Source organism: Cladophialophora psammophila, assembly GCF_000585535.1.
Source record: "Cladophialophora psammophila CBS 110553 chromosome Unknown aczJe-supercont1.1, whole genome shotgun sequence".
NCBI classification, from domain to species: Eukaryota; Fungi; Ascomycota; class Eurotiomycetes; order Chaetothyriales; family Herpotrichiellaceae; genus Cladophialophora; species Cladophialophora psammophila.
Genome location: NW_006912922.1, coordinates 3,114,801 through 3,138,647, shown reverse-complemented (window position 1 = coordinate 3,138,647; position 23,847 = coordinate 3,114,801). Strand labels below are relative to the sequence as shown.

Genomic DNA, 23,847 nt, shown 5'->3' with positions numbered 1-23,847 from the left:
TGGATGAAGAACATGAACAATATAAGGGTCAAATACCGTACGATAACAACGGCTATGTGCTAGGACGGATCAATGGTCACAATACGGTGATTGCATGCGTACCCGCGGGAGTGTATGGCACAGTCTCCGCGGCGACCGTGGCCTACAACACGTTGAGGACGTTTCTCGCAATCCAGTCATGGTTGGCATTGGCGGTGGGATCCAAGACTCAAAGACATAGTGCCTCACACAGAGAGACAAAAAGTCTTAGACATCCGCGACGGGATAGCGTCCAAGTTACTGTCCCATGTGATAATGGCGCTGGTCCCGCACCCCCCATGGCAGATGTAGCTATCAAGCAGATGCCTCTCATTCAAGCCAGATGTCTTCAAAAACATGCGCTTCAGGCCCTTCTAATAGCTCCCCGTACATAACACCGTCAACGTAGCCCTCACCGACAAAGGTGAATAGATTAGGGGAGGAAGCGGTGGCATTTGGGCTCTTTCGCAGGATGTATGGTACCTTGCCACCAGCGAGTATTGCGAGGGAATCTCCTTCTCGAGTATCGATTGGCCCGAGGCCCGGGAGTCCTTTCTCGCTGACGAAGAAACGTCTGAACAGTGTGGCTTCGAGGATGAATGGATGGTACTGGCCGATCGGTACTGCTGAGAACCCTTGTAAAATCACATAGATATCCCTTAGGTCTGCCGGCCTGGTGAAGTGATCAAGGACCATTGTGCGGGAGAATGACTTTGCAGACCCCGGGTATAGTTTTCTCCAGTCCAAGAAAACCTCATCGTACCTGCGATCGTTGCATAAGCCAGTCGCCCTTACCCTGCCAAAGAGGAAGCCACAGAGCTTCAATTTAGGAGATAGAGTATATCCGGGCGCAGGCCAATATGTGTCTTTCAGATGTGTTCCAGATGCGTTGAACTTCTCGTGATAAGGTTTTCGGAACGCAGCATAAGAATGATTAAATCGTGAGGACCAATCTGGAACCCATGTCGGCAGTCCCACAACCGAATTGAAGACATGTTCTGTCTGATTCAGAATCGCCAGGGAACCACTCTTGCTTATCAATCTGCCTGCAAAATTGGTGTATACATCCATTGTGCTCTGTTCATAATCAGCTTCCAGGAAATCTGCGTCGAACATGTTCGTCATAATTCCCAACAATCCATAAATGCGGTCCCTAGGGTCCGAGCACCGCGAACATCGGCTCATATACAACAATTGGGTTAGTCGCCCGGCATTCCCGTCCCGACTTTCGGTGGTTGCCAAAGACAATAGATCGGAAGCATTTGCTATATGCCTAATGTCCCTGAGAAGTTGTCCCAGCGCGGTGGGCATGAGTGCAACAAATAGTCCCTTTTCCAGGTCCTTCATTGTGAAGCGCTGAGACCCGAAGATAAAATGCACGCTGCGGGCTAAAGCGAGCTCCTGTATGATCCACGTTCGGTGCCAATATTCCAGTCCTGTGAATTCAACAATCCCATCCTGGTGTTCTCTGACTTCGGCCTCACTCCAAGAAGAGCGAAAATCCCGATTCGACAAAGCCTTCTTGTTGATTGCCAAAATGAAGTTCTCCATCGCATCCGACATTAAACGGCCAAGCCAGACTAGAACGTTGGCGGCTCGACGAAAAATATGTTGCATTAGCTGCACTTGTTGGGCTCGTTCTTTGAGATCGTACTGGTTGATACATATCGCGTCGATCCAGAGGGTCTTTTCGGTTTCCTGGTCCCGCACCCACTCAAGGGCTTCATGAAGCCTTCTTGTGATTGGCCACTGGGAACCCCCACGCATGTGATATTGCTTCGTAATGCGGGTGCTGATCCAGTGACTTCGTTATCAATCTCCCTCGTAGTCTGTCCTGCGGGTCCTTCGAGGGAGCGAGAATGAAGAGCCTGATTTCTTTTTTCGATATATCGAGAGGCTTCCATATCTGGGAGCGGGAATCCATGAGCGACACCAATAAAGGGACCTAGTAGTGGCGTTTTTGAAGAGGGTAAATTTGAGGCGCACAGTACTGTACTGCCAGTTGGAGGATGGTATGTTGTAAAGAGTTGAAGCTCTTGAAGATAATTTGAGGCGAGGGGTAACGGGCAGATGATGGCGGGCTTGCGGGGTATGTAACCATTTACCGTTTGTGCCTGACCAACTCTGACTCGCCCAAATCCTGCGCGTTTTCGTCCCAGCTCTGCAATGCGTTACTTAGAACTGATGGACCAGGCCACTATATTGTATCCCGCAATAGCCGCTGCCGCGTACGCGAAGGATCTCCTCAACCAGAAGCCGATCGTTCTATCTCTTTCTACAGGCGCTTTCAATTGCGGCTTCACCTTTACATGTTACGCTCGAAATTATTTTGGGCCCCATAATTCTGACCCACCCAGACCCGGGCTACTGGGTAGGCTACTGGGTACAGAAGGTCAAGCGAGGTGTCCCTCTAAGGCTAATCGGCAGGAACCAGAAACTAAGCACATACGAAATCTTACGATACGTAACAATCACCATTACCACCAAAAAAGTAGTGGGCAACGCCGTCGCTTAAGAGCGGCATCAATCCATCCCAACTTGCCAGACAAGGCCGTGGTCACGTGTAAATAACTTGCCTGCCTGAGAAAGGTGCATGAGTAATGATGTTGACCGCGGAGCCGGCGATTTAATGCTTAATCATAATGCTTAGTCATAGCAATATGCGTGTGCCCTGGCCTATTATTGAGCGCAGCGGCAGTACCCCGCTCTCCTATTTTTCAATATATAGGCGAAATGTTTCGCCTAATCCCACACTTAGAGATGAGCTGGAAATGATGTCATTGCAAACAGTCGAGTCGATGCATCGTAACTATTCCACACACCATTTGGTCTATACTCTAAAGATTATATCTAAAATCTTTTATTCCGTCGCTATACTATAATAAATTAGTGAGAATAACGCTATTAAGATAAGTATCGTAATTAGCGTAATAGTTAATATCTTAAATAATTTATTATAGTAATTATCTTATAATTCTATTAATAAATATCGTTATTTCTAAGATTAAACTATAGTAAGATCGACTAATAAAGATAATAAACGACGACATCGCCCTTTTATAGTGTAATAGAGCGCTTCAGAGTTTAGTATATATTGTAACAGAGCACTTTAGGGTTCGGCGTGCACGTGCAACAACGCACAGAGGCCTATCCAGCAGATCGGGAATCGAGAACGCGTTTCTAGTTGATACTGACAAGACAACACCACCACCAACACCACCCAGAGGGGCAGCGGCTAGGGCTACCAACACCTAGCACAGCGGCAGCATCGAGGAACAGGACAGGACTGATGAAAACACTCAGGAATTAGGTAGACGGCGGCAAAAAGCCATAGAATTCATGATGCTCTGCTCAAACTGTAATGAATGGCACACTGCCAGCACTGTAAACTGTCCTGCTCGCAGCTCTCTAATTAGGTTTGATATATGATCTAACAGACCTCTACCCTGCTAGTTCACCACCCCTACACTGCATAGCTACCTTGTCTTGTTACAATATAAAGAAGAATTCCTAGCCATCGAATAAATTCTTCGATAGTTAATGAGCGCTATGCGCGACTATCGTGAAAAGAGAAAGAGTTCGCGGTTATTTCACGCGTCGCGCGATCATTAGTCGCTTTAATAATAATAGAGAGCGATTCCTGACCAATGAACCTAATAAATAGGTCAATTGGACTCTATTCCATCCGATTAGACGTAAATCTGTCATCTGGCACTTAAATTGGTGAATTCTACGCGGGTTTTATATGGTGAACGAGGTCTGTGATGGAACTCGCGGAACGCGCCGAGGCGTCGTCGGGTGGGCGTGAATGAGCCATTTTGAGTCGTTCTTTTGCGCTTTTTTGAGGGCGAGTTCTCTGTAACCTCATTTAGTTTAAGATGTCTATGAAAGAGCTGTTCGACGCTCATAGTTACATAGAAAATAGGTGAGAAGGAGGGCAATCGCGAAATCAAGTGGAACTGGATTGGGTGCCAAGAAATTATTCAGCAAAGCTGACTGGGCATGGGATAGAGAATTGTGATACAGAATGATTACCAGGGCTGTCAGCGATATGATCTACTGAGCCTCATGAAATAGTGGCTCACAATACTATTTCGCGCCTTGTCTAGACGTCTTCATCTAACAGGCTCCTCGGTGGTGCAAGCTCAAAAACGGTCAGGTGCTTTTTCTTTTCTTTTCTCCACGAGAACCAAAAAAAAAAAAAATAGTATCATTAACCACTATTTTTCATGTCTACCGGAAGTGAATCACCGATGGACCCTAGTCACTCGATGATGAAAAATATCTGAAACGGTTGACCACTACTTTGTGATGACTATGGCTTTATGTTGGGGCTGCGTGCTGTTCATTTAATGGTTGTGAGTATTGACTCGGCGAATAGGATTCGGGCCGGCGCGGCCTGAAAAGCGTCAATGTATTCCCTCCGTTTGGACTTGAAGGTGGATAGTCCGGCATGTCAGGGATAAGACCTCGAGGGAAATTCTGGATGATCGTCGTCCTCGATCATATCATCCCATTTGAAGCCATCGAATGCTGACACTATCTTCCTTGATGGGGAGAGACAGTTCTGAAGTGGTGAGAAAGGTCCGTACCCCAACACCAATTCAATGCAGTCCTGGATGGTATGTGCATACGTTCGCTCATAGTCGGTTTTGACAATTGTGAATAGGAGTCCAGCCAGAGTATTTTTGCATTCGTCGAGATCGGCGCCACCACGAAGATGGATCTCGCGAAAACTGGTCGTTATATGAGCGATCTTTCCGAGACCAACGACACGAAGATCGCCTTCGTTGAGTGAGCAGGCGGCGGCAAGCGCTGAGGAGGCTTTGTTGGAGATTACTCTTCTGATCGCTGCACTGGCCTGAAATCCTTGCGCCGAGCCGGAGATGGGGGAATTAGTTCTATGGTCAAGCATCTTCGAGATCTTCTCGAGCGAACGCCAGTTATGGGTAATGATAACGTCTGCGGTTAATCTCCTAATTCCTCCAGAGCCAGAGGCCTCGAACGACCGGACCTGGTCTGTAAGGCGCTCCAGGCTGATTGATGGTGACTCATTCTTGTCGATCATTTCCAGTAGAGACTGCGTCAGACCCATGCTCGAGTTGTCAGTGTCATTCGCAGAAGACGCATGGATCTGCGATAACTGGAGGAGTATATTGTCAAGTTGTTTCTCTCGGGGATCCTCCGGAGGATCGCACTGGAGGATCGCAGCCCCCCGAGGAATCGATTTAGGACGTTGTCTGTACGCTATATCTGGACCATAGATGGCATAAGTGGCGAGCTCGGCGTTGAAAATGATCAATTCGAGGCGAGCAAGACGGCGCCGGGAGCTAGTGTCTGACGTGTCTCTGACCGTTTCTGAGACAATGTAGAAGAGATCACGAGCCTCTCTTAGATAGAGAAAGGCTCGATTTTGTCGCCAAAGGGTGTTGTAAGCACAGAATAAGAAAAAGGAGACAATCACAGTGTCCACGGTAGGACACTCAGCGAAATCGTAACTGGACCTAGCCTGTTCTACAGCTTCGATTCGGGATTGGAGAGCTGCCTTGGTTGTCTGTGTAGCTATTTTCCGATGATCACTGGCTGAGTTGATCATCAGCAGTGCCAGAAGGAGAGTTTGGAAATGGGCGTCTGGAGCTGGGTCGCCAAGATGGGATCGCTTGGATACAATATCCTTGTCGACCACCGGGTAGATTGTGTATAAATCGTTAAAAAATCTCCTGACTTCCTGTTCCTCGTGGTCTGCACAAGACTCTTCCTGAGTCATGAGATTCGGGGGATTGGGGGTAGAATGCGCCGGTGTTGGAGAGAGGTCAAACAGAATCTGAGGCTGTGGCGTATCCAGAGGAACGTGTCTTTCCGCAAAAGTTTCTCCAGATTGATTTCGAAATGATTGCCGATAAATATCAGCATCCAGGGTATCATTTTGTATACCGTATACAGGAGCACACTCAATGTTCGACTCCTGGGTCTCGATCTCGAAGTGGTCAAACATGTTAAGACGAATTCCAGAATCCCAACCTATATCCAAAGGCTCGTAAGACCGGTCCGGGGTTACCAGATCTAATTCTGGCGGCACAGGCATCGACGAGGCGCAAGCTGCTAGAGAACTCTTGTGCAAGACAGAGGGAAAATTCTGCGACATCTCTGATTCTGAATTACGCTGTCTTTGTGGCTCATTTCGTCAATCAATTGGATTCCCCCAAGGGCATGAGAAGATGAAGTCATGACTTACGTGGTCCGCCGTGAATTCACGCCGGATGGCCGACTCTCAGTATATGTACATACCAAGCCACGGCGGACGCACCGGATGCATGGCTCGTAGGTACTGATGTCCGCTATAAATCCAGTGCGGACTGCATTCGAACACTTCGCATTGAGATGTTCAGCTGGCGCTCACTTAGAGCCCAAGACGGTCAGACTCACCCGTGCTTTGCGAACCCGACATATGTTACACGCTGGATTGATCTGCCGACGCGTGCTATCTTGTCCTAAAGGGAGAATGCTGTACATGGTGGTATGATTTCAAGTTGCGGGGAAGGCGAGGTTGAAAGCTAGGGAATGGCTTATTAATAACTATTAACTAGTCACTAAGCCAAGACATTCTGGTCTTGCTCGAGAAGTTTTAGCTTCGAAGGATTCAGCCGCTTTTGTCGACACTCGAATATTTATCGTGATTGGAATATTCAAAACTATAACGACACTTCATGTTCTCTAATTATAGCATATGGAGATCTGAAGTAATCCGACTTGCCCTCACGCCCAGAAGGAGTTTCGGTTCCTTGATCCTCGAGGATAGTAAGACTAACCGTCACCCTTGACGAAATGCCGCGTCGAACACACGCACTTGATTCTTCGTATACTGCTTTGTTGCATTTGCCCCCACAACCCAAGTAAAGCCGTGCGGTACTCCAGGGATGATCTCTATGCTCGTATCAATCCCAGCATCGCGAAGTTTGAGGGCGTAGGCAATGCCTTGGTCTCGGAGAAAATCACATCCAGCGACAGTAACATGCGTGGAGGAATGATGAGGAGGAATCGTTCCAACGCTAAGAGGAGAAACAATGGGATCATTCGGAACAATCGGCGGGGGAGCTGCGAGACCTAAGGTTCGAGCTGGTCAGCGTACGCCGGAGGATAGCTAGCTTCATCGTGAACTTGCCGTAGAGGTGTTTTAGAATGTTGATCATGGATTGTTGGAAGTGCTGCTGGTTATTCTGGCCGTGCTTGAGAAGGAATGTTTCCAATAGCGGGCCAGTCATTGCTTGGAAATGACAAGTTGCTGGGACAGTGAGATTAACTTGGCGGATGCGAGAAGGCTTATACTCCTGCGCGTCCCTCATAGCCACAGTGGCCGCTAAGTGGCCGCCAGCTGAACATCCCCAGAGCCCAAGGCGTGAAGAATCTGCCCGATACCGGGGGCAGTTTGTTACGACCCAATTCAACGCTTGGTAGCAATCTTCATGGATTACCCGTAGATTGTGTTCCGGAGCGAGACGATAATCGATGCCGAACACCACCGTCCTGAGGTCGCTAGCGAAGAAAGTAGCTAGATCTAGGTGTTATATTCAGTAAAGCTCAAGCCAAAGTGATGGAGCAGAAAAAAGAGAGCATGAAGGGGCAGAGGCAGAGGAGGCCGACCTTCGTCACTCGTTGGACTGCCCTGAACCCAGCCACCTCCATGAAACATGACCAACGCGGGTCGTAGATTCTTCGCTTGACTATCTATGGGATCATAGATTCGTATGTTGAACTTTCCATCTTCGCCATATTGAACTGGAACACTCTGAGTTTCGACGGGCACGGAACTACGAGTCGCTTTGCACTGCGGCACGCGGTTGTATTCGTGATATCCGACTTGGCTCCACTCTCGCATGGCTATGATATCACTTTCGTCCGGAATTTTGTCCCAGCGTATATCCATTTTGACCATTTCCTATCTCAGATGTCAGAATGGCAAGTTTCTTCTCCGGAGAATTTGTCTTACTGTCAAGAAATTTCGATCGTAACACTCTACCATGTTATCCGAGATGAGGGGTAGCGATTGCTTCAACAAGACCTCTTCTTCAACTTCAGAGAGCCCCATTGCACCATTTGTGACTCCGTTCGGAAGCATAGCCATTGGGAACTTGAATGCGTCTGCAGTACTTGTGATAGACAGGTTAGAAATGTCCAATCTAGCAGAGAAACTTCTGCGGCTTGGCTAATAGCTAGAAGAATCACATCTACTGTCTAACGGCGTACCGAATTCCATGGGCGCATTCCTATAACATTTTCAGCGTACTTCCGTCACATCCTGTTCTTTTACGTGAGCGACACGGTGATGCTGTTCCCCTTTAGGCCGTGACGGGCCTAACATTCCAGATTCGGCAGTGAGTTGTCGTAGCCACTAAACTGCTTTTGTCCTTTCTCCGCCACCCTCGGCATATCATCTCCGCGCATTTCAAACAATGCAATTCTACTTCATCACTTCCCTTTGCACATTCCTGTTATGATGCAATTTGTCTATTTCATTCCTTGAGACGTATGCTATTGCTCTTGTTATCAGTCGTGTCTCTTTCCAATACATTGCTGTACCAGCAATTGAGTGCAGCCCAATGGATACCAAAACGAGAAGTAAACCAATGACCTCCCATGAAGAAACAATAGCAACGATAACGCACAATGTTTCTCGTCCACAGAACTGGCGAAATAAGCATGTTCTTATTAACCGTGAGCCTTATTACTGCTTCCACGAAAGCTTCTTTTGGTCCTCTTACTCATTCGTTTTAGTGACCATCATCGGAATGTCCTGGGGTCTCTACGGCTATGACAACTCGTTCGTATCTCCACTACTGTCACTGCCACATTTTGTGGCCAGGTACCAAGGCTCAGGTACAGCATTCACGGCTTTCAATCTCAATTTACTCATCTCTGTCCCCCTTATTGGCGCTGCTCTAGGAAGCTATGCTTCTGTGCCGATCCAGCTGAGAATCGGGAGGAAATGGTCACTCGTCGTTGCGTATTCCCTATTTTCGATTCCCGGGTCAATACTCCAGCTCTTCGCCCCGAACATGGCCGCCTTTGTCATTGGGAGAACTTGGAATAGTACGTGCCTCCTTTGATAGCCTTCACTTCCCGCAGGGCACTTTGACTTATGACCGACAGACGCAGGGATAAGCATTTTGAACACTGTCAGTGGCCTCTACCTCGCCGAACTCGTACCTGTTCACATCCGGGCGAGGGCTGTTGGAGCGAGCGTTGCTTGCGCAAATGCAGTGAGCGTTATAGCAACCACTGCAGTCTGGGCGACCGAGAAAATAGACAGCCCTCAACAGTACAAAATCCCGCTTTGGATCCAGGTGGCCTTCCCCGTCGCTTTGGCCTTGCTGACTCTTACTGTCCTGGAATCGCCTACCTGGTACATGGTCCATAATCAGGAAGAAAAGGCTCGTGCTGTCCTGATGAAACTCCGTCACGAGAACAGTAGAATCGTTGAATCAGAGATGGCGCTTTTACGCACTTTCGTTGCACAAGACGAGGAACATCGCCAAAGCGCACATTTCTGGAAAATTTTAGACAAGGAAAACCTCCAACGCACATTGATTGCAGGGGCATGCTTGAGCACCTGCCAAGTTGGTGGCCAGATTTTGATTCTGGCTTATTCCACTGTACTGCTTGTCCAAAGTGGTGTCAGCAATCCTTTCCAAATCACAGTTATCATCTTCCTTGCGCAATTTCTGGGAATCTGTATTGGCCCGTTCTTGATGGACCGCTACGGAAGGAGGCCCATTGGCCTCGCTGGGTTCACCATCTTGTTTTTGCTGGACGTCGCAATCGGAGGTCTAGCCTGTGGTGGTTTACTTACCGACCGGGAACGAGTGGGGCTTGCAGCGCTGTTCATCATCTTCGCATTCTTCAACTCATTGACCTTCCAATCTCTGTGAGCACGAACAAGTCCCCATTATATATGAAAAAAGGTCGTGAATGGCTGAGATCAATCAACAGAGTACTTCTATTGCCAGCTGAGCTCCCTGCAGCACGATATCGAGAAGCAACAGCAGCATGGTCCATGTTCTGGTCTTATGTAACTGCAACGGTCACAACATTTGCAGTTCCCCAGATCACCCAGAACGCCGGTCTTGGTGCCAAAACTGATCTGATTTTTGCTGGCTGTATGTTCTTAACGATCATCGGGGCATATTTCTATCTGTGAGCCTGAGCCATTCTTAGCCTGTATCTTTCCTTCATTGACGATAAAACAGCCCCGAGACCAGAGGCCGAACCCTGGCTGAGATCGACGAGATGTTCCGGATGAAACTTCCAATGCGAAAATGGAAAGGTAGGAACGATACCGTGCCTCGAATCCAAAATCCAGCACTCTTATTATCAATAATCAAGTGAGCTGACTAGTATTTGTGATAGCCTATACCTGTACGGCTGTCACGGAAAGAGCTGTGGAAGAGTTTACTGCTGGGAAGCCTGAGGGGTAACACTACGTTCAAAATTGTCAGCTAGTCCAATTGGAACCACTACAGAGAGCTTCAGATTCCCCGAGTTTTGAAAGCTGTAGTATTAACTATGGGAGTTTCAGAGATAATGATTGTCGTGCGTAAATTTCCCAATCGTGAGAGTAGCCTACGAATTGGAACCAATCCTGGGTAATCTGCTGAAATTCATCGTGCCAGTGCTCGTGGGCTCGAATATCAACACATGTAGGTGTGTTCGCCGTTGCTGGTGTCGACGCAAAGTATCTAAATAAATTACGATAAAAAAGGATATTATATAAGAGAATATAAAAATAAGAAAAAATAAGTAAATACTGCAAAGACGATCAGATAATGAGGCTACTGGCTCAATTTCGGCGGAATGACGCGCACGATATGCACTCCACTCCCACGGGAGAACGCCGTAAATGTGTTGATAAAGCTAGGCCGGACGGGGCGGGACTCGGAAAGCGGTAAGAAGACGGTTAGAATTGTAGCGTATATGGGGGTTCGGAAGCCTATCATTAGTCCGGTGTCCACGAGAGATGCTTACTAGTTTACTTCTTACACGAGATAAGTCTACCGTATATCGACTAATAAGACTTAGTTAAGATATAGTTAGGCTGTAAGACTTTTTTCCCCGCCTCTCTTTTATCGTCTTATTTTCCTAGTCGACGCGATACCTTCATCTAAAGATCTACCTTGACTTACGGAGAAGAGAGAAAATTTAGCTTAATTACGGGCCGATATAGCCGTATATTCTATAGTTAATTAAATCGTCGCCCGACTACTCTTTTTTAGTTATCTCCGGAGTATTACGTAAATCTCCGTTCGTAGAGAATTATTATCTAACGTCGTAAATTTCTAAGTTCTATCGCTCTCTTATACTTAAGCGACTATTATTTATAAGCTATTATTACGCTAAATATATAGAGCTTAGATACAACTCTTCTTATAGTACGTAAATTATTAGCGAAACTATTATATCTCGTAGCTTCTTTCGATCTATTCGAGAACTCTTCACTAAAGTTAATATATTTAGTACGTACTTTATTCGAGAAGCTACGGTAATATTCATCGACCCCGAGATCGGGACCGTTTCTAACTACGTATTAGAGATTCCTTGACAAGTAGATAGAATCTAACGATAAGCGTATATTTAAGATATCCCTATAGTATATGGTCGATACTATACACGACTCAAGCGTAAGAGAGGAAAGAGTGCGCCTCCTATGCGGGGAGTATGCTAGTAATAAGGATACACTCCTCGAGTCGCATCTCTTAGGTGGTGGCCTGATTATATTAGGCGTTCGTTCTTCCGATGTTTAGCCGAATCCGTAACACTACGATGTACTTATTTAGAGAAAGAATATTAAGGCCGTTAGTCTAAATCTCGAAGTACTAAACGACGCTATCATTATCGACGGTACCGATGTTATTATATCGCTCGGTTTCGTTAACACTTATTAATATACTTAGTAAATTTAGTTACGTTACGTTATTTATAACTTTAGTCTATTTAAGTATTTTCTCTATATTCGTAATAAGTTTAGATTATATTTATTACGGATTCGGCTAAACATCGGAAGGACGGACGTCTGATACAATCAGACCACCGGCCAAGAGATGCGACTCGAGGAGTGCATCCTTATTACTAGCACACTCCCCGCATAGGAGGCGCAATCTTTCCTCTCTTACGCTTTAAGTCGTATATAGTATCGACCATATACTATAGAGATATCTTAAATATACGTGTTAGACACAGCCTTGAAAGAGACCGGTCACGGGCTGCGAAGGCGCGGCTCAAGACACTCATTGGACAGATGGAAGGATCTACAAGAGAATAAGGCTGAACCACGTGATATGCCCTGTTGGCTCTGTCGGCCCTGTTGGCTCTGCCAGCAGAGCGCGCAGAGCGCACAGAGCGCACAGAGCATAAGCATTATATATACCCTCGTTTTCCCCCCCCTAGATAGCTTACACTCTCTTCGTAGCTAACTCATATTAACTATTGAACTTATAGTTCTTAGTGATAAGTGACTTCTCATACCTTACGTTCTTCCCAACCAGTTCATACTATTAGAATTGTTACTAGGAACCCTAACCCAGTTAGGCCCCGGTAGGAACCTTAACACTTTAGCTACTACTCTTATTATGGAGAACGACCCCTATAAGCAGCCAAGGAAGACCCGACCGACCCATCTCGCCCGTTGACGAACTAGTACGACGTATAGCACGACTATCCCTTAACGACACTATGTCTACTACTACTAGTACCTCGAGGTTAACACCGAGCACCTCAAGGACGGTAACAACTATCGCCGCGCTAGCACCAGTGACTAAGGGAAAGATTGGTAACTCACCTAAGTCTTTTAACGGCGTAGAATCTAAACTTATACCCTTTATCCACTATATGGATTTATATATCCTAATGAACCTCACTAACTTCTAGAATGACTTATAGAAAATACTCTTTATGGGAAGTTACTTCGAAGGTAATATCGAGGCTTAACTTAGACTCTTCGTTAAGAACTATATTAAGAACGAAGCGGATAATAGAGAGGACGAGACTATTAGTCTCTTCGTTACGTTCACGGAATTTAAGGAAATAATAAAACTAATATTCGGAGCGAAAGATAAAGAAAAGAAAGCTTAAAAGAAAATAGTGAGCCTTCGATAAACTAAGTCTATTTAAGAATATATAACTAAGTTTAGAACGCTAAATACGAAGCTTAGCTAGTAAGATAATATTACCATCTCTATCTTTCGAGAAGAATTAAAGCCGAAAATTAAGTAAGAACTTCGATATTTAGAGGAGAAACTACTAGAGAAATAAATAGTTACGGCTATTAAGGAAGATAACGATATTAAAGAATACCACCAGTATAAGCGCCTCAATATTACTCGAAAAATCTATACGATAAGAGCTTAACGAGCTAATATCTAGAAAAGGCGCGAACTCTATTATGAACTATAATCTATAGATCTAGACTAAGCGTAAAAAAGACGTAATAATAATAGAGAAAATAGGAAAGAAAAAACCGATCTTAGAAAAGGAAAAGAAACGGCTTATTATAGTTACGGTAAGTTAGGCCATTACGCGAAAGACTATAAAGATAAGAAAAAGTAGATTGTAGCTGCCGAAAAGAAACCTAAAACTAAGGAAATAGCGACGATTATCTCTAAAGTTAATATAGTAAAAGGAGAAATAGTGATAGTCGAAGAAAGCATCGACAGTGAGAAAGCGATATTAATAGCGATTATATCTACGCGTATATATATTCGAACTAAATATTGAGTAAGAAGAATATATTTAGACCCCTACTGTACTTTAACACTACTAGAACATAGCTATACTATATACGAACTAAGGAACCCCTCTTCTAAAATCGAAATGACCTTTAGTATAAGGGTCTATTAGAACGATGAATACTCATAGAAAAGAAGTTACCTAAACTTCATTTATACCCACTAAGGAGGCGACCCGAACATCTTAAACGTTCATATATCGAAAGTAGACCCGGAAGTACTAAGGAAATATAATATAGCTAATTCGTAATATAACTTCGACCTAAACCTTAGTGAAGAATCGAAGACCTAGTATAAGAAAGAACTAAAATCTCTTATATAAGAAGAATTAGAATAAATTCTCTAAGAAGTAGTAGAAAGAATTAGAGTAAGAATCTAATAAACTTAAGAATTAATGAGAGAAGTAGAGATAGTCTTAGCAGAAGAAACCCGATTGCGGGCCCTCATAGAAGACGATCTAAGAGAAATCGTAGCGATTACCTAAATATCTAAGGAAGAGATATAAGTCTAATTAACGATAGATCGAATATTGACTAGAGTAGAGATAGAGATATAAGCGGTCTTAAGAATCTACCGAGAACGAGGAGTTAGAGTTTCTCGACTTATGAAAACTCTATCTAATGTTAGTATTTAAGAACTATTTCTTTATAGAATGGTTTACGTCTATTCTCTACGACTAATTTTCTATTTATATATATAGTATCTCGACTATCTATAGCTAAAGAAACTAGATATAACTACCGTAGAAGTATAGTAGACTTATAAAGAATTAGTGAAACGATGTATAGTCTATAACTACGAAGTGTTCGATTTAAAAGATAGAAAAATAAACCACCTTCACTAAAAAAAAAACTAAGACGGTAGTAAAACTAAAGGTATCTATACTACCGAAAATATATCTCTAGAAGGCGCTAACGATGGAAAGCTAACGGAGATGGCGCACGACTAGTTAGAACTAGAGAGAAAAGAAGGAACTAACGACTTAAGCTAAATATGACCATAAGATCTAACGCTAGATTTATATTTCTCGGAGATATATTAGAAGACTAAGAGGTTAGTATTCTAATCGACTCCGAATACACTAAGAATCTAATATATATTAGAATAGCGAAGAAGCTACCGTAATGAAAGACTAAAAGATCGAGATTCGATATAATTATAGGATTCGACGGCATTATTATGTCCGAACTTACGTATAAGTTACGATTAATACGATTAACGATTAACGAATATTAAGAAGAATTAGACCTCGATATTATAAATATAAAATACGATATGGTACTGAGTATATCTTAGTTAAAATATTATAATTCGATTATCAACTAAGCCGGGATCTAGATACGATTCGATAATTACGATTACACCGCGAAACCCTAGAAGCCTAAGCTAAGCTTAGCTTAGAAATACACTAAAAAGGTTATTTAGGTGCGATTAGTACGCGTATTTATTAATACTATAACGAAATACTTACCGAAATACGAAAAACTAAAGTCTATATTCGAAAAGAAAGTAGAAATCGAGGCCCTATCGGAATATAAACTATAGGACTATAAAATACGACTTTAAGAAGGAAAATACTCTATATTTAGACTATTATACTCGTTATCGAAAACCGAGCAAAAGGCCTTAAGAGAGTATCTTAAAGAATATTTAGCGAAAGACTACATTAGATCATTAGAGTTAGAAGTAGGATACTCTATTCTATTCGTCTTAAAGAAAGACGAAAAGCTTTGATTATATATAGATTATCGAAAGCTAAACGACATTACTATTAAGAATATCTATTCGTTACTAAGAATTAATGAGCTCTAAGATCGGCTTAAGAGAGCGCAATACTTTATAACACTAAATATTCGAGACGCGTACTACCGTATACGTATAAAGAAAGACGAAGAATGAAAAATAGCCTTTAGAACTCGATATGGATTATTTAAGTACTGTGTGATGTCATTTGGGCTCACTAACGCATCAGCGACGTTCTAAACACTTATTAACAACGCGTTAAGAAAATATTTAGATATTTTTTATGTCGCTTACTTAGATGATATCTTAATTTACTCTAAGACCTACGAAGAATATATAAAATACGTTACGAAGGTGCTAGAGGCCCTTTAGAAATATTAACTACCGGTTAAACTTAAAAAGTGTGAATTTCATAAAGATAACATTAAATTTCTAAAATATATAGTTACTAGAGAGAAACTTAAGATGGATCCCGACTATATTAAAAGCGTACTAAAATAGTTAGAACCGACTACGCTAAAGGAACTATAATCGTTCCTAGGATTCGCTAATTTCTATCGAAAGTTCATACGGAACTATTCGCGAATCACCGCACCCCTAACAAATCTAATAAAGAAAGGAGTCGCGACCTTTACTCTAATAGAAGAAGCTAGGTAGGTAATTAAGAAACTTAAGGAAGTCTTTACTAAGACTCCGATTCTTACGATCTTCGACCCGGAATAATAGACTTTCCTTGAAATAGACGCATTAGACGGCGCGATAGCCGTAGTCTTAACATAAAAAGAATAGAACGGAAAAATTAGGCTAATTATCTATTTCTTAAGAAAAATAATAGGACTAGAGCTTCATTACGATATTTACGATAAAGAATTACTCGTAATAGTGAAAGCACTAAGACACTAGAGAGTATATTTAGAAGGACTAAAATACTTAGTAAAGATTTATTTAGATTATAAAAATCTCCTTTATTAGAATATAACTAAAGCACTTAATAGGAGATAAGTACGATAAGCGGAAACTATGGCCCCGCATAATTTTAAGATCTACTATATCAAAGATAAAGAAAACGATAGGGTAGATACCCTAAGCCGACGGTTAGATTACGTAAAAGACATTCGGCTAACCCCGATGTTTCTTCTACGAATGGAAGGAGACTATATAATCTACGCATAACTAATATTAGCAATAGTAAACATTAAAGGTCCGATTGAACGAGACAACTACGAATACGAACTAAAAACTAATATTAAAGAATATTATTTCATAGACCGAGTACACAATAAAGTCGTACGACTTAAAGTGATGAAACACTACTATAACGACTCACTAATGAGACACCTAGGAGCCGATAAGATGATTAAGCTTATCACTAGACACTACGACCCCTAGAAGTATATAAGAAAAGATATTTAGGAATTTATTAATCGATGCGAAATATATATATAAACGAAATATATAAGATATAGATCTTATGAACTACTATAGCTTTTATAGACTCTAGAAGAAGTATAGACGTCGATTATATTCGACTTCATTACGAAACTACTAAAGTCTAAAGAACCCCTCACGGAAGTAACTTATAATAGTATACTCGTGGTATATAATAGATTAATAAAGTTCTCCTACTTTAGATTATATCTAGAGAAGTCAACGGTAGAAGAATTCGCCTACGAATTCCTACGAACCGTGTTTACTAACTACGGAATACTAAAAGAAATCATTATAGATAGAGATAAGCTCTTTATATCTAAGTTCTAAAAAGCACTAATAAAACTATTAACTACGAAGTATAAGCTATTCACATCGTTTTATTTATAGATCGATGAATAAATAGAAAGAACTAACTAAATATTAGAATAATACTTACGAATATATATGAATTATAGTTAAACTAATTAAGTACGACTACTACTAGTGATATAATTCTACTTTAATAACTATAAATTAGTAATAGAAATAAGCCCATTCTTTACGAATTACGGATTTCATTCACGACTCGAGGAGACGATAGATAAAAGCCCGAACTTTAGAGCTCTAAGTATAGCTCTTACTATAAGAGAACTTTACGATCAACTTAAATTAGATCTAGGATTCCTCGTAGAAAGAATGGTAAAATACGTAAATAAGAAATGAATCGAGGAACCGCTTCTAGAGAAGAGAAACCTCGTCTACCTTTTACGAAAAAATATTAAAATAAAACGACTAAGTGAAAAACTAAACTATATAAAGCTAGAACTATTTAAGATTAAAGATAAGCTTAGGGAAGTCATATATCGACTAGAACTATCGAAAGATATACGTATATACAATATATTTCATAAAGCACTTCTTAAATTAGTACTAAAGAACGCTAAACTAGTTAAGACACTACCGCTAGATGAAGAATTAGCACTAGAGGAATATAATATTAAGAAAATCCTTAAAAGACGCGTTATACGTGGCACCTCTCAGTATCTAATTAAATAGTTAGGGTACGACGAGTGTAAAAACAGCTAGGAGCCGGAAGCTAATCTTTCGAAGAAACTTCTAAAGAAAATAAAGAAGAATTACCCTGGGTGGTTCCTAACGTTAGTAGGGCGTTTAGCTACCTATCGTCAAAAGTAAACTCGTACCGAGCTATCGGCGACTCGGGTTCATTAGGAGTATAGCTCTCCTCCCGATTAAGAGCGTTCAACACCTAAGACTACCGAATCACTATATCGCTTTAGGCACGGGTATATCTCTTAATCTGCCGCTGATATTCCACTAACCGACGCTTTAGTTCGGTAGATTTACTTACGAACTCAGCGGCCTCTACTCGCACCTAAGCCATCCGCTGAGCTAACCGTCGAGCCCGTTTAGTTAGCTCTTTACGTGCCTCTCGGCAGCGGTTCTCCAACTCTTCCTTCTTCTTCTCCCAGGATTGGAACTCATCCTCGGAGTATTGACCATCACATTTCATGTTCTTCCGGGTGCACTCGTTGCAACGGGAATTACCTTTTAGAAGGAAGTAGAAAGATAACGACTTGCTACAATTTGAGTAAGGAGTCATGGTGCGAGAACCTAAGCGTTTTATCTTCTCGGCGAGGGGGCGACGTTCGGAAGCGCGTTGACGAAAGAGAACTTTTCGAAGACTAGGAGAGAGAAGGGGAGAGAAGAAAGAAGATATCTTTAGACCTAAGTAAATTTAAGTTAGATAGTGTTCCGCTTTTATATCATCACTAAGACAAATCCTTAGGATAAGGATCTAATCGGAGAAAGGATAGTGTTAGATATAGCCTTAGAAGAGACCGGTCACGGGCTACGAAGGCGCGGCTTAAGACACTCATTGGACAGATAGAAGGATCTATAAGAGAATAAGGCTAAACCACGTAATATGCCCTGTTGGCTCTGTCGGCCCTGTTGGCTCTGCCAGCAGAGCGCGTAGAGCGCACAGAGCGCACAGAGTATGAGCATTATATATACCCTCGTTTTCCCCCCCCTAGATAGCTTACACTCTCTTCGTAGCCAACTCATATTAACTATTAGACTTATAGTTCTTAGTGACAAGTGACTTCTTATATCTTGCGTTCTTCCCAACCAGTTTATACTATTAGGATTGTTACTAGGAACCCTAACCTAGTTAGGCCCCGGTAGGAACCTTAACAATACGCTTATCGTTAGATTCTGCCTACTTATTAAAGAATCTCTAATACTAAGATTATTAGGAGATATCTATAAACTAGTTAAAAGAATAAAAAAAAACTTAAGAAAGGGTTAATTAAGTTAACTAGACTTAGGCCAACGAGGTCAACTGGACCGACGAGATCGACAAGGTTAACTAGGTTAATAAAATTAACTAGATATACTAGATATACTAGTTAGCTATAGTTAGGATAGCTCTTTACTTAGCTATTTTACCTAGTTATATACTTACTAAAAATAGAATAATTAGATTAGTCATCTGGGAAAACGTTAATCCGGCGCGATAGCGGCGGAGAAAATTTTTTTACTTCACCTTAACTTTACTTAAGTAAATTTAAATTTACTTAAGTATAAATATATATATTTATAATATAAATACAAATTATTTTTACTTAAGTATAAATAAGGCTAAATTCTACTTAAGTTACTTAAGTAAATCCACACTGTTGCATCATCGAAGCATTGGTGATTGTGATGAAGGCTAGACCAAGGCGCTGCTCAGGTGCTTCTCAAACTCACATGGAGAGTTTGTCTCTACTCGAATTAGTGGCCGTGGTGAAACGCCCTCTACGTACCGCCGAGTGAACGTTGCGGAAACTTGTCTGATATATCTTACCAGTACCAGGGCAACAAATGGCCCGTTGGGAGAAAGAGAAAAGTCCAAGTGTGCGGCTGAATATAAAAGGCTTGTGGAGGCTCAACCATTCGTGGCCATTCCACCTTCAGCGTGCAGGTCTGACAACCTAGAAAGGTTGTGCCCGCTTCTCCAAAACTTCCACGTCGGTTCGGGCAGAGAGCTCTCCCAGGTGTATCAATTCTGCAACCATGAAGAATATATTCCAGGCCAATCCTTCCTACATATTCTGGCCCACCACGACTTGATATCGGTCACTCAACTGGCTCTCGCGGCAGAAATGCAACCCACAATCAAGCTGAATCTCAATGCTAGGGACTCAAAAGGCAGAACTCCCCTGTGGTGGGCTGTTGAAAAAACAGCGCATCCAGATGGTCGAGCTGCTTCTTAACGACAAAAAAGTGGATTTCAATGCCCAAGATGATGAGGGCATGTTGCCGGTCATGGTGGCCGTCAAGAATGGATTTACGGATATAGCGGAGCTTTTCCTTCGAAGTGATTTTTCAGCCCGAATATATTGGAATTTATGTGATCAGCGCGGGTTTACTTGCCTGTTTTGGGCTGCTACATCTGATTTCGAGGATCTCGTCAGCCTCCTCTTGAAACAGAGTGAAATTGTCCAAGGTATTGACAAGCCCGGTGCTCGTCATAGCCCTCTTGCGTCAGCGGCAAGAAAGGGGTATGTACAGATTGTGATAGCTTTGCTCGATCACAGTGCTACCCCTGATGCCAAAGATGATCGCGAAGGCAGGGCTGCATTGTCATGGGCGGCGGGGAATGGTCACGAAGACGTAGTGGATCGACTACTTCGTTGCGAAGACATTGACATCAATCACGCAGATCGAAGGTTAAAATGGACTGCATTCCAGTGGGCAGCAGCTCAAAAACAAGGCGCAATAGCGTGGAAGATCCTACACGAGACATTGGAACGGCTTGGCAACCGTTGGCGCGATTATATATCGACACTTTTCCTAGACGTTGCCAAAAGGGGACAATATGAAGCCCTCAACATTTTGCTTGAGCTACACGACTTCGACCCCGACTTCAGGGACAGAGATAGCCAAAGGACAGCTTTATCCTTTGCTGCAGAGCATGGTCATGTGAGAATTGTCCAAAGGCTTCTGTCTTCGGGCAGGGTGAATGTGAATGCTGGAGATGTGGGAAGAAAGACTGCTTTGATGTGGACAGCTGACCAAGGTCGCTCCAGTGTTGTGAAAGAGCTGCTCGCCCGCGAGGAGCTGGATATCCTAGCAGTAGATTCAGAAGAAAGATGTGCCTGTGACTGGGCGCAGGCATCAAACCACCTTGACGTGCAGCGATTAATCGAAGACAGACAGCATCGAGTGGTTCACAGATCCAGGAGCCGTCAATCAAGCGGCACATCCTAGCCACATTCAACGCGGGGAGGGCTAAATATTACTATTAACGACATAAGTATGGTGGTCATTCTGGCGTCAAGTGCGACTGACGCTTGAGGCTCACCAGGCCGATAGATAAACAAAAATATTGTTCCGTGCGCTTTCTCCATGTTTCGCGGCCGATATCGACGGGGGTCTTCTCCTCGCCCGGCCGGAATTCACTGTCTCTTGCACTGTGTGCTGGCACCGAAATGCTGGCTGGAACACCTCAACGCCGAGAATCAGTCCAAGCCCAGCTTAACCCAACGTTGGACATGCACACACACACCTTCTAATTTATTGATTGACTACAGTATGCCTGGACGGATGCCGCGCTCTAAAGAAAGTGTCGGAAAATTCGGTACGGACGACGCTACTACTATTCGCACTTAGCAAGTCTTACCTGTAACAGACAATTCCCCTACAAAAGTATTACATGGGTTGTATAAAGCAGCCATTCGCTCACCCCCAAGGATCGAACAGTATATAATAGCATTTAGGTTTTTCGTTCGCGGGCAATCCGGGTATTTCGGAAATCCTCAAGCAATCCTCTATATCCTGAGGTTGACATCATTAATGATGAAGAACGAAACCACACAATGCCTCTAGGCAGGTGGTATCAAAGCTATCGACCATCTTTGCTTCTGCGTAGGCGCGATCACCAAGCATCTCAGATACACCACTAGTCCGCGGTCGGTCTCGGGAAATGCTCTTCGTGCAGCAGATTTCGGGAGCTTCCCAGATCATCTTCACTGCAAAGTATCTGCGTTTCGGGAGGGGTTGCTTCCAGAGGTTCTTCCGTCAGAAACTTGTAGTCACCCTCGAGGACTCGCAGGCCTTCCCAAGAGGACTCCTCCAGTTATTCTATCCATGCGGGAACAAAATCTTCTCCAAACAAGCGAAACATCCAATGCTGGGCTCTTTCAACTATAACCTGCACTTTGCGCTTTTACCTCTTGCTAATCCGGAAGTCCCCAACGACTTTCTTAGCCGCGAGTGCTGCATTCCGCTCTTCCCAAGGTGTGTTCGCTCATGTGGTCAATGGTGTAAGTCAACCCCGGCCCAGTCAACCCAGAGAGCATCTCTTGACAAGACGTTTGACCAGGACGCCACGGATAGAGAGCCCGAAGGGATTCATGGAGCCAGGGGAGACTACCACGACTGCTAGTCAATGTGACTATATATTAAGTGAAGGCAAGATGTTCTCAAATCGATCCTATTGGACTCGATCTTTATGAGCACCTCCAAAATATGCTGTTTGGACAAGGTATGGAACTATTTGTATACCGCCTTGCTTGTCCTCTCTCAAAATGAGATGCAAAGCAATCCGTAGAGTCGTGTGGGGGGAGGGGGGACTGGGAGCGTCGGATTTCCATGGACCATTGAAGGGCCAGAATGGATGTTCGTTGGCTGAGGCGAGATAGATCCGGCTACAGGTTAACAACAAGGGGTAGTTGATCACCTGGTGATAGTAATGGCCTGATCGGTGGTACTTCCAGTCGGCTCGATACGGTCATTGTAGCCAGTCACCGCAGGTTCGAAAACGGGGTCTGATCCCTGCAGGGAGCGTGAATAAGGGACTGCCCCTCGGGCTCCTTGTCATTCGCGGCCTCCATCCCATCTTGGGCGGACATGGTAAGTAGACGGTTCTCGTGTTACTGGACTAGGTATGGGCAGCAAAATCTCGGGATCCAGCCCGAGGTCCTCGCGTTCGGTGTGAACAAGAAGTGGTTTGTTTCAGATAAAGACGGCGCGATGGGGAACAGGGAGCAAGGAGTTAACAAGTTGATATTTATCAAAGCCAATTTTTAGCTCGACTGGAAGGCTGATGATGGAATTCCGGGCGAAGACCGATGGCAGATAGTACGCCAGAGAGAATGGAAGATGTGGCTGGGGGCTGGTTAAGCCAACTGGCGCAGACGGTCTTGTAAAAAGTACAGGCCTGAGCGTACCTCGTAGGGGGACATTGTTAGCCCACTAAGGCCTCAAGCTGCCACTCAGCCACGGTTATGGGCATGGTCATCCCACCTTGAAACAGTGATGGCTACTAGGTAGCGAGCGAGATGGGGGTTTGAATGAGAGGATCATGGACAGGTCCATGCGCCTTGCGGCACGGTAAGTTGCGAGAGTCCACTTCAGGGCTGCGGACAGGGTTGCGGTGGCGGCCACGCGAGCCAAGGATTCGCAGGAAAATGAGGGTTGGGGCACTGGGCACGGGGACTGGGGCTCTTAGGTAGGTACCCAGTACAGTGCTGGGTAGAGGGCGCAATAAGCGCGACTGGCAACACCGAGACAGCACAGCGACTAACGCGGGGTCTGTCGGTGCCCCGAACCCTGGCCAGTGATGAAGCAAACGGCGCAGTGACCTGACCAGTAGTCTACCTAAGTGAGGCTAGAGGCCCCCGGCCGGCACCACCAGCGTCAACGCAGGCTACCGCTAGGCACCGCTAGGCTACACTCGGCTCCCTTTGGTGGTGCTACGCACCGTTTTCCTCGCCCAGAATCTCGGGCCGCCGGTGGTGTTGCGCCATTGCTGCCGCGTGGTTGCAGCAATTCGATCGCCGTCGACCTTCCCCCTCTTGTTCTCCTGAATGCTGCATATCCGTCTCGCCGTCGT

General features: G+C 44.0%; 5 protein-coding genes across 5 annotated transcripts; 2 read left to right on the top strand and 3 right to left on the bottom strand.

Annotated features, from left to right (window-relative positions):
• Positions 1-348: 348 nt before the first annotated feature.
• On the bottom strand, positions 349-1,785 carry A1O5_01099 (uncharacterized protein; the record flags this gene model as incomplete). Its single annotated transcript, XM_007741718.1, has 1 exon — positions 349-1,785. The coding sequence occupies one exon, from the start codon at positions 1,783-1,785 to the stop codon at positions 349-351; it is 1,437 nt and encodes a 478-aa protein (XP_007739908.1).
• A 2,689-nt stretch (positions 1,786-4,474) lies between these two features.
• A1O5_01098 (uncharacterized protein) lies at positions 4,475-6,013 on the bottom strand (the record flags this gene model as incomplete). Its single annotated transcript, XM_007741717.1, has 1 exon — positions 4,475-6,013. The coding sequence occupies one exon, from the start codon at positions 6,011-6,013 to the stop codon at positions 4,475-4,477; it is 1,539 nt and encodes a 512-aa protein (XP_007739907.1).
• Positions 6,014-7,088: 1,075 nt separating this feature from the next.
• Positions 7,089-8,140, bottom strand: A1O5_01097 (uncharacterized protein; the record flags this gene model as incomplete). Its single annotated transcript, XM_007741716.1, has 3 exons — positions 7,089-7,573; positions 7,660-7,954; positions 8,006-8,140. The coding sequence occupies 3 exons, from the start codon at positions 8,138-8,140 to the stop codon at positions 7,089-7,091; spliced, it is 915 nt and encodes a 304-aa protein (XP_007739906.1).
• Positions 8,141-8,804: 664 nt separating this feature from the next.
• Positions 8,805-10,490, top strand: A1O5_01096 (uncharacterized protein; the record flags this gene model as incomplete). Its single annotated transcript, XM_007741715.1, has 5 exons — positions 8,805-9,105; positions 9,166-9,940; positions 10,006-10,209; positions 10,263-10,339; positions 10,423-10,490. The coding sequence occupies 5 exons, from the start codon at positions 8,805-8,807 to the stop codon at positions 10,488-10,490; spliced, it is 1,425 nt and encodes a 474-aa protein (XP_007739905.1).
• A 9,714-nt stretch (positions 10,491-20,204) lies between these two features.
• Positions 20,205-21,221, top strand: A1O5_01095 (uncharacterized protein; the record flags this gene model as incomplete). Its single annotated transcript, XM_007741714.1, has 1 exon — positions 20,205-21,221. The coding sequence occupies one exon, from the start codon at positions 20,205-20,207 to the stop codon at positions 21,219-21,221; it is 1,017 nt and encodes a 338-aa protein (XP_007739904.1).
• Between the last annotated feature and the right edge of the window lie 2,626 nt (positions 21,222-23,847).